This window comes from Acanthisitta chloris, unplaced genomic scaffold (assembly GCF_000695815.1).
Source record: "Acanthisitta chloris isolate BGI_N310 unplaced genomic scaffold, ASM69581v1 scaffold6144, whole genome shotgun sequence".
Taxonomy (NCBI): domain Eukaryota; kingdom Metazoa; phylum Chordata; class Aves; order Passeriformes; family Acanthisittidae; genus Acanthisitta; species Acanthisitta chloris.
In genome coordinates, this window is record NW_008670887.1 from 1 (window position 1) to 10764 (window position 10764).

The following is a 10764-nucleotide window of genomic DNA, read 5'->3' on the forward strand; positions in this document are numbered from 1 at the left end:
TCATCCCTTTGCAATCAGCCCATCTCTTCAGCCTTGGATTTGATCCTTCTCAGGTCAGATCTCAGTTGCTTTCTTGATCCAGTAAGAGTTTAGGTCTGTGGTAGCTTTTAACTTGCCTTGGTCACCTCAAATTAAGAAGCTGTAATTTTTCTAAGAACATACTATGGATTTAAATCTTCCTTGTATGTCTCATTTTCTCCTACAGGATTTTCTTAAGGAATTGTGTTTCACTCCTGACTGTAGAGGCCTTATTTCCAAAATAGTTATTTTCGGTTCTTCTCGTCAGATAAAATGTGAAGTGAGTCATGTTCCTCTTGTATATGAAGATTATGTTTAAAGTGTTAAGGAGATGAAGATGAGAATGTCACAAAAAATTAAGTAATGATCTTATTAGCTGCAGGATCTGATTTCAGGGATATTAATTCCCTCCTGGTGGAGCAGGAATTGCCTTCTGGTGTTGGTTACGTTGTCATGGATGGGAGCTGGAGTTTCATTTGATGTTTGCTCTGTGCCACATGGAGGGAATGTTGGTAGTTAAACTCAGAGCTTATCTTGCTGAGGTTAATGATATTGGAGGAGTTCTCTTCCCCTCCACAGAGCCACAGAAAGGTGGATACTTCTTCCCAGAGGAATATTGATCTGAGGGAAACAAAAATGAGCGTCAAGTTTGCTTCCAGCCCACTGGGAAAGCAATCCAGACTCCACTTCTTTGTGACTCTGTGTCACCTCCCAGCCTGTCTCTCCTGCAGATGATGTGTTGCTCTATCCCAAGCTGCAGCAGTAGCAGATAATTTTAGTTAGACTTTCATGGGGCTTACGTGGGCTGAAATCTCTCTCATGGTGCTGCTGCTTTCCACAGCACCAAATTTCTGGGATTTGGCTACAGCAACATTGCATTGTGACTGAAATTCCATTAATATCTCCTTGCTTATTTTGGCAGTTTGAACAAAAAATCCCCAAACTTAAGGGACCACCAAGACCCTGTATTAAACAGAAATGCTCAAGGTAAGATCTCTACTGTTCGAATCAATTGGAGGACAAACCAGCGTTGTTTAGGGTTGATTTTGATGCCTTTGGCTAAAAGAACACCCTTTGGAAAGCTATTCCTGCCCTTTGCCTTGGATAGGCTAAAAAAATTAGGGAAAATGCATTATGATCCAATTATAAAAGCATTGAAATTGTGTTATAAACTGTCCCACAGAATTTCCTGTCTCACCAACTCTGTGTGAGGGTTTAGAAAGTGTAAATAAAAACTAGATTGTTTCATTGAGGATATTTACACTCTTATAGTTGATCTCCATGAAACTTTTAGGACATGTTTTGGTCTCGAGAAGCTGTAGAGCTGTTGTCAGACATGAAGCATAATTGGGATGTGCCTAACTCCTTGGGCAACTTAATTAATGTTTGGCTTGTTGCTTAATTGCTTTTTTTGCAGTCCTAGAAAGTTAAAAATTAAGCAAGACAAGAAACTGGGAAGGAAATGTGCACGGGAGAAGGCTCGGAATGGGACCAGAAAGAAAGGAGAGGAAAACCAGCAGGGAAAGGAACAGTCTCAGTACAGTCAGCACAGTGGTATGTGGAATTACAGGTTTTTGCTCTGATTTCTTCATGGAAAGGGCTGTCAGGCACTGGAATGTGCTGCCCAGGGAGGTGGTGGAGTCACCATCCCTGGAGGTGTTCAAGGAATGACTGGATGTGGCACTCAGTGTTAACTTAATTAAATCTAGAACTTAATTTCCTAGAGAGACTCCACACTAAATACTCTAAGAACAGTTTTTTAGCCTGTGCACTCCATACTGAGTTCTCTAGAAGCCTGTTGCCTGTTCTGTGGCATATCCTGGCACTTGGAGAGATTTCTGCTTCCCTGTGGATTTCTAAAAGCACTTCCAGTTACTTCTTGTTTGATTTTGGAAAGTCTTTACTGTGGCTTATCTTTAGTTCTGATCCTTGGAGCCTTCTGATCCTTGCAGGTCACTGTTACCTCTGTGTGACTTGACTGTCCATCCTAAAGTCGAGTCAAGGTGGTGTTTTCCTTTCTGTAGACCAAACTTAAAGCAATATGAGATCAATTTGATAATGCTATAAATATAGATAATAAAAATAAGGTATAATAATTCTGTAATTTTCAGTGCAATGACAAAGCAAATCATTGCTAACAGCACTTAGTCCAACTTATCTATACTAAGTTGTTTTCCATTGTGGTACAGATGTGAAATCTTGTTTCTTTTGTTTTACTCCCATTGTAGGTTATGGTCAGGATTTCTGTGCTGGTGATTGGGTCCTGCAACACATCACTTGGAATGCTGAGGAGCTCAAAGTAGCAGTTCATAATGCTTCTAAGTTATTAAAGGAGTTGCTGTCGTGGTTTATAATCAGTGAGGAGGATTACAGCTCATACTCTAGAACGAGCAGCACTGCACATGACCTGATGCAGCAGCTCATCAGTTCCTTCATTCAGGAGAAGAACAGAGTCAAAACAAGGGGGTTCATCTATGTGCTGAGTCAGCTGGAAGAAGTGGACCCCAAATTACACAAGTGGCTGGAACATCTTAACACCTTGGGTAGGTTGTGTGAACACCTCCCGTGTCAGAATTGTGTACTGAGCGGAGGGGAAACCTCCCTGTTCTCCAGTCTGCATGATTTGATCTCCCTGTTCTCCAGTCTGCATGATTTGATCTCCTCGTTCTCCAGTCTGCATGATTTGACCTCCCTGTTCTCTAGTCTGCATGATTTGAAATGGCAAAGCAAAGTTTTTGTCTTCTCCAGTGGGATTGAGTGCACCCTCAGCAAGTTCTCTGAGCACACCAAGTGTGTGGGGCAGTCACAGCTGGAGGGAAGGGATGGCACATCCAGAGGGACCTGGACAGGCTGGAGAGGTGGAACAATGCAAACCTCATGCAGATCAATAGAATGAAGTGCAAGCTGCATGATTTGAAATGGCAAAGCAAAGTTTTTGTCTTCTCCAGTGGGATTGAGTGCACCCTCAGCAAGTTCTCTGAGCACACCAAGTGTGTGGGGCAGTCACAGCTGGAGGGAAGGGATGGCACATCCAGAGGGACCTGGACAGGCTGGAGAGGTGGAACAATGCAAACCTCATGCAGATCAATAGAATGAAGTGCAAGGTCCTACATCTGGGCCATGGCAATCCCAGGCACAGCTACAGGTTGGGTGGGGAAGGAATTGAAACCAGCAGTGAGGAGACTTAGTCAACACCAAATTGCTATTTCTAAAATGAATACAAACCCCATTTATCACTTCTTTTTTGCATTTTCAAGACATAAAACCTTTTCCATCCTCTCTTTCAGACCGAACGGTTTCCCTTGAAGAGAAATATCACACTGTAAGCACCAAAACTCTGAAGCCATAATGAAATGTTGGGTTTTCCATCTCTTTTAGGTCTGACAGCTACAGAAGACTTTGTCCTTCAACATAGACAATTGCTGCAAGAGCTTGACCTTTCTGTTTTAACCACCCTCTGGAATCACAAGTATGGTAATAAGTTTGACTACGTGACAATTAATTCAGAAGCCCAAGAAATCCGTGATTATTTCCTCAAACCACCCCTAGAGAAAACTCGTTGTTTTATATGGTTGTTAGAGGACAACAGAGAACATTTTCCACATCTTCATCAAGCTTTGGATGAGTTCTTCGATAAGATGGGTAAGCAGGCAAAGGGGCCAAGCTGGACCAGATGGATTTCCACCCAAAATGGGGTTTTATTGTTCCCTTGGAGGTAAAAGTTCTGCACTGCAGTCTGGGAGAGGCTTTGGTGGCACTGAATAGAGGATGATAACCCTGACTCCTGTGGTTTCACAGTTTCAGCTGTACATGAGGGAAAATATTGCTGTTCCAGTAATCAGTGTGACTTTTATCCTTTTAACAGATAACCCAACTATTATATTAAAGAAGCAGGAAAATGAAAATATATTGGTGAGTGAACTGAACTTGTGTTTAGGCTCAGCTCAGAAACAAGTGTTTGGGGTTTCAGACAAGTGAAGAGAGATGTGCACTTTTCCCAGCATCATCTCTCAGACCTGAGTAGAGATTTAGTCTCTTGTTTTATTCTTTTCTTAATTAGCTGAAGTCTTAGAGCTTTCTGAGTAACATCATTCAGTCCATTCCAACTGGCAGAAATATGTTGTGTGTTTCAGCTCTTTCTGTGTTCAAGTTCTGCTAACCTGCAGATCAGTTTATCTGCACAAATCCAAGAATTACTTTTGATACAGCATAAAACCTGAGAGTTAATTAACAGACATACTAAGTAAACGTGATATTCTTCACTTTTTCACTTCATGAATTGGAAAGCCAAGAATGAAATGAAAACCATTGCAATAAAACTGCTTTTGTTTTCAGTGTTATTTACAGCCTAAAATAGGCTGTTAGTAATTGCTGCTAGTAGAGTTAGGTTAATCCATCATCACAGTTAATTAGCTTTTTAGTTCTTCATTTTGCATATCTTAAGCCACCAGAGCATTTGACTGTCCTGTTTGCTTCCTGCTCCCCACACAAATCTGTGCCATGTGGGAGGTCACAGCTCTGTAAATAGGCAGTTTTGGCTATGAGTCATGAGTAAGCAGATGAAATACCAAAACAACAGAATATTCTGTTTTTAAACATCAATATTTGAGGTGTGTAAAGAGGAAAAGGAACAAAAATGATCAAGTCTTGCAAAGCTGTTGCTTCCTGTTTTCCCGCTGGGGATGGAGTAGAGAGGGAGGATATTGCACACTTCACTCTCTGAATCCTGGTGGGCAAACCAGAGTGAGAATTTCCACATGAAACCTTAACATTTACGTACTGGGGTTGGAAATACATCTTAATATTACTGCCATTAAGAGAAACAACCCAGTGACTTTGGTTTTTCTGTTTCAGACTAATGATATCAAAGTTAAAAACAAAAACAAGAATAAGAACTTGAAAGACTCAAAGGTCAGTAACTTTTTAGCTGCTAAAGGAGCTACTACTTACTGCTGAAAACCCATCTGAAAATGCTTCAGGGGTTCAGATGTGTAGAGGCTCTTTTCTTAAAACTGAAACCATAGAATATCCTGAGCTGGAAGGACCCACAGGGATCAGAGTCCAATTCCTGCCCAGGACACCCCAACACTGCACCCTGAGCCGGAGAGCATTAGCCAAGCCCTCCTGGAGCTCTGTCAGCCTTGGGGCTGTGACCACTGCCCTGGGGAGCTGTTCAGGGCCCAAACACCTCTGGGGGAAGAACCTTGTCCTGACATCCAACCTGACCCTCCCCTGACACTGAATGCACTGTGGAATTAACACTTTGTGCTCTGCTTTATTTTGCATCAGTAGCAAATTGGAGAAGGACATGTTAAAAAATGTGTCCTTGCACCTCATGAAATAGATCTGAAATTGTCCTTATCTGTTCATTGTGATCATTTTCATGAGCATGTCAGTTACTGAAGATGCAAATGTATTTAATGCTCAGACAAGTGGTTATTTATTTGTTACTTTATAGATTTTGCTGGGAATAATATTCCACCTGCTTTGTTGAGAACTTCTTTCCCTTCCATGCCCTCACATTCTGCAGCTTTATTAGAATTTCAAGAGGCAGCTGAAGATTTTTCCCACTTTCATCAACCAGTTTTTCATTTTTCTAACTTAGCTACATTTCTGTAAGTTCATGTGTTTCTAAAGTTGTTAGACAATCAAGATTAAAAGACAACCAGAAGATTTCTAATGGTCAACAAAACAGGTGTCATGAAATCACATGGAACTTGGGATAACTCCCCTGTGATGTAATTGTTAAGCCTCAGATGTAAAGGAAGTTTGATTAAGTTTTGATGAAATTGGCTGAATATCCCAATTTCTTCTTCCAAAGTAAGTTCTGAAGAAGAAATTAATAATTTTAAACCAAGAACTCTCTTGCTGTGGCTTATTGTTCTTGGACTTTGGCAGTTCCTGTGTGGCCTCTGAGCAGGATGAAGTTACACGACTAAGTTTGGTGTAAATAGTTACTCCTAGTTTTTACAGTGGATCATTTTGTGAGGTACAAAGTACTAAATCTGTTTTTAATCAGTCTATTTTAGTATTATCCAGTGGAGTTAGCACAGCACCACGGGAGGAGAAGATCCTTATAGAAGAAAATACTATGTAAGTCCCATCATGTGTCTGCTTTTATTGCCCAAAGTGCTGTAGAAGACAATATCTGGGTTAACTTTCTTTCGTTATTCTGCTACAGAGATTCTACAGATGAACCATTTGTAATCCCAGAAAATCTGCAGGAGCAAGTGGCAGAATTTGAAGCTCTCTATGAGCGTTCAAACAGTGCCAGTTATCAAAGGCTATTGGATAATACCCCAGATCAAATCTATGAGGATATATATGAGTAAGTTTACATCTAGCTTTACTATTGCTTCATAATTTTTTATGAAGGTCTTTGTCAGTGACATGGACAGTGCATTGAGGCTCCCTCAGCAAGTTCTCTGAGCACACCAAGTGTGTGGGGCAGTCACAGCTGAAGGGAAGGGATGGCACATCCAGAGGGACCTGGACAGGCTGGAGAGGTGGAACAATGCAAACCTCATGGAGTTCAACAGAATGAAGTGCAAGGTCCTACATCTGGGCCATGGCAATCCCAGGCACAGCTACAGGTTGGGTGGGGAAGGAATTGAAACCAGCAGTGAGGAGAAAGACTTGGGAGTGACAGTGGATGAAGTGGATGTGGGAAGGTCTAGGTTGGATGTGCGAAAAAAGTTTTCCCAGTGAGGGTGGTGAGACACTGGCCCAGGTTGCCCAGGGAGGCTGTGGCTGCCCCAACCCTGGCAGTGTTCACAGCCAGGTTGGCTGAGCCTTGAGCAACCTGGTGGGAGGTGTCCCTGCCCAGGGCAGAGGGTTGGGGCTGGATGATCCCTAAGCTCCATTCCAACCCCTAAATTCTCTGATTCTGTGATAACCTCATGTACTCAGTCCATAATTGTGGCCCTGGAGGTGTGTGTAGGTATGTCCATAGAGGGATGTACTAACACTTTGCAATAGTGAAATACAGTGTTAGAATCACATTAAAACTCTTTGATTAATAGTGACAACTCTTTCTTTCTTTTTCTTTTCTAAGGTATTTCTTTCAGATTTTGGATGTACATGGCCCTGTGGAAATGAATAATAAGTTACTTACTGGGGAATATGAAAATTTCCCCGCGGAAGCTCAAAGGGTTGTGGAAGAGGAAGGTGGTCTGAAGCGTTTCCTCCTCAAATCCCCTCGTTTCATTCTGGTGGATAATCTCATTGGGTTAAGAAAACATGCAGTTCTTTTTGAAGGAAATACATACAGAAATGAGACTGGAGGTAATGAAAATTATATAGCTGATGTGCAAGGAAATTCTTCCCAGAACAAGCTACATTTAAATCCAGATGCTGAGGAGTTCCAGCCACGCTTTTATCCTCTCCAACCCTATATATCACCACCTACTGACTTAACAGTAGCAAGTTATAAGACTTTACCACGTTTGCCCTGTTCCTTTCCTGCTTCCTCTACATCTGAGCTTTCTTTGCATAGTCACAGTATTGATTCCATAGCAAACAAGTCCTTTCCAGACATAATAGGCTTTGAGTCTAAAAATCCTGTTATGTTTTTGCCTCGCACTTCCTGGGGTTATCAATATGGAAGAATATTGCCTGTGGCTTCTCCAGTGCCTCTGGGATCACCTGTTGCCAGGCAACCTGGGTATATTTATGCTGATCATGTAACTCATCAGGATAATCAGGAATTGGCCATTTCAGACAGAAAATACATCTGTGGAGGTTTTATACCAACCGAAATCCAAACCTACCAAGAGCGTTGGTGCCAGGTGGAGAGCTCTGGTAACAAGTTTTATGAAGATCATTTTGCTGGTGGAAGTAGTGGAAATGAAGCTGATAGTGGTATAGAGGTTATTAAGATGGAAAAAGCAAGCGGAAGTGTGGCTGTAACGAAGAACAATCCTCACACAAGGATGGTAGCTGTTCAGGTAAGGGGCTGCAATGGAGCAGCTGTTTGAGGGCTTTTAAAGGCCACCAAGGTGATCACAGGGATGGAGGTATCTCAGAGCTCCTGGGTGAAAGCCACAAGGTCCCCATGATGTGTGGCTTATGTCATCTGTCAGGTCTCTGAGCTTTGCTGCTCTGCACTCACAGTTCAGGCAGATCTGCTGAATTCTCCATAACACAAAGTTCTGGCATGGATTTCACACTTCCAGTGCTGGGACCAGTTCTGGGCCCTCTCTGCAGGAGAGACATGCAGGGGCTGGAGGTGCCCAGGGCAGGGGACGGAGCTGGGGAAGGGTGGCAGAGTCAGTCCTGGGAGCAGTGGCTGAGGGAGCTGTGGGGGCTCAGCCTGGGGAACAGGAGGCTCAGGGGGAACTCATTGCTCTCTGCAGCTTCTGCCAGGAGGTGCAGCCAGGTGGGCTCAGGCTCTGCTCCCAGGGAACCCAGACAGGACCAGAGGAAACACCTCAGGCTGTGCCAGGGGAGGGTCAGGTTGGCCATCAGGAGGAATTTCCCCATGGAAAGGGCTGTCAGGCACTGGGATGTGCTGCCCAGGGAGGTGTTGGAGTCAGCACCCCTGGAGGTGTTTAAAAGCTATGTAGATGAGGCACAACAAGTGCTTTCCTTGGAGACTGAAGTCCCTCATAGAAAACCCTTGCTCAATGCCTACCTTGTATATAGACCTCTGTAATGCAGTTGGGTTTGTAAATGTGTGGGAAGGTACAAAAGCTCCAAACCAGACCTGACCTGGGAGTTTCATGTGTGACCTTTTTTTGTATTCCAGGTAAATCAGGAAGTAGCTGATATGGAAACTAATACCTTACCTTATCACCCATTTGAAAATCAACAAGTAAGTGACCTGCACCTTTTTACATTTCTCATCAAGAAAGTTAAAGGAATGGCCAAAATAGAAGTAGTGAAAAGATAAAGGTTTTCTGAAAATGACAAGTTTAAACAGACACAATGTGTCTTGGGCTGTTGGGTGGTTTCGCTGGGGTTTTTTTTGTGTTCTTGATGTTGGAAGATCTTGCTCTTGGAAACTTCAGGTAGGCCCAGCAACAAGGTGGTGTTGGAGCTTTGTTCTGTGGCTATTCAGATGTTGTTTCAGGGAGATATTTCCTCTCCAGAAATATTGAGGTTTGATTTAAATACTGCATTTGAGCATATAGACAGTTCAGACTGGTGGTAAGGGCAGGTTTGTGTCTGTAGCAGGAGATAAAGGTGACAAAGTGTGTGGCCTTGGAACTGGAGACAGGTACTAGATTGGTTGTTGTAACTGATTTCTCTGCAGGGAGATATTCTGCGTGTGGAAAAGGAGCATCAGGTGTTAAAAGAACAACTTAAAGAAGCAGAGGAAAAATTTGACCAGTTACAAAGTCGAAGTTTGGAGGAAACTGGTGCTTCAGAAGAGCTCCTGAAGAAAAGGACTGAGGAGACTAAGGTATCAGAGGCTGTGGCTGCTCCATCCCTGGGAGTGTTCCAGGCCAGGTTGGATGGGGCTTGGAGCAGCCTGGGCTGGTGGGGAGGTCTCCCTGCCCAGGGCATGGGTGGGAATTGATGAGCTTTAAGGTCCTTCCAACCCAAACCTTCTGTGATTCTGTCACTGATCATAAACATCCTCAGTCTGCTCAAAGCTGCATTGGAACACAATGGTATTTTTTGAAATAAAGTCTTATTTTCTTCTGCTTTTAGGTCTCAAAGAGTGAACTGGATTGGTTTCATCAAGATTCAGAGACACAAATGAAAAAGTGGCAGCAGGAGAAGAAAGAAAGTAAAAAGAACTTAAAAGTACTAAGGGATGCAGTTAAAAAGCAGACAGATACCAATGAGAGGTACTGATTTTAGACACAGATTTACATTACTTTCCCTTGGCTTTTTGTACTCATTTTCCTAGTCAGTTTTGACAATTCCTACTGTATTTTAATGTCCTCTCTCGGTTTACAGACCCCAGAAAACTTCAGTCCTTGAATGCTGTTGTTTGTTAGTTTAAGTAGTTTGGAGCAAATCTCTTGGAAAAATTATCATCCTGTTTTGATACTAGTTACTGCTTTGTTAGAAATACATTTAAATGTGCTTAGAATAGAATCATGCAACAGTTTGGGTTGGAAGAACCTTAAAGATCATCCAGTCTCACCCCTTGCCATGTGTAGGGACACCTCCCACCAGCCCAGGTTGCTCCAAGCCCCATCCAGCCTGGCCTGGAACACTCCCAGAGATGGGGGTATCATAATTCTTATGGTATTAAACACTACCTAAATTGTCACAACTCAATTAGCAGCCCAGAAAGCCAATGGAATCCTGGGCTGCATCCACAGAAGTGTGGGCAGCAGGTCAAGGGAGGTGATTCTTCCCCTCTGCTCTGCTCTGCTGAGACCCACCTGGAATACTGCACACAGTTCTGGTGTCCTCAATGTAAGAAGGACATGGAACTGTTGGAGCAAGTCGAGAGGAGGCCACGAAGTTGCTAAGAGCACTGGAGCACCTCCCCTATGAGGACAGGCTGAGGGAGTTGGGGCTGTTCAGCCTGGAGAAGAGAAGGTTGTGTGGAGACCTCAGAGCAACCTGCAGGAGCTGAAGGGGCTCCAGGGAAGCTGCAGAGGGATCTGTGTTAGGAGCTGCAGGGACAGGACAAGGAGCAATGGGGAGAAATTGAAAGAAGGAAATTTAGATATGAGATGTTAAGCAGAAGCTTTCAGTGTGAGGGTGGTGAGACACTGGCCCAGGTTGCCCAGGGAGGCTGTGGCTGCCCCAACCCTGGCAGTGTTCACAGCCAGGTTGGATGAG

General features: G+C 43.4%; 1 protein-coding gene across 1 annotated transcript in view; it reads left to right on the plus strand.

The window, feature by feature from the left end:
- Positions 1-205: 205 nt before the first annotated feature.
- TTC3 (tetratricopeptide repeat domain 3) overlaps positions 206-10764 on the plus strand; it is a gene marked incomplete at its 5' end in the record, with an annotated part of 16954 nt that continues 6395 nt past the window's right edge. The window contains 13 exon segments of the mRNA XM_009073866.1: positions 206-298; positions 941-1005; positions 1436-1572; positions 2247-2561; positions 3397-3660; positions 3884-3930; positions 4873-4929; positions 6038-6125; positions 6211-6346; positions 7073-7964; positions 8765-8830; positions 9272-9421; positions 9673-9812. Coding sequence (XP_009072114.1) covers positions 206-298; positions 941-1005; positions 1436-1572; positions 2247-2561; positions 3397-3660; positions 3884-3930; positions 4873-4929; positions 6038-6125; positions 6211-6346; positions 7073-7964; positions 8765-8830; positions 9272-9421; positions 9673-9812 — 2450 coding nt within the window.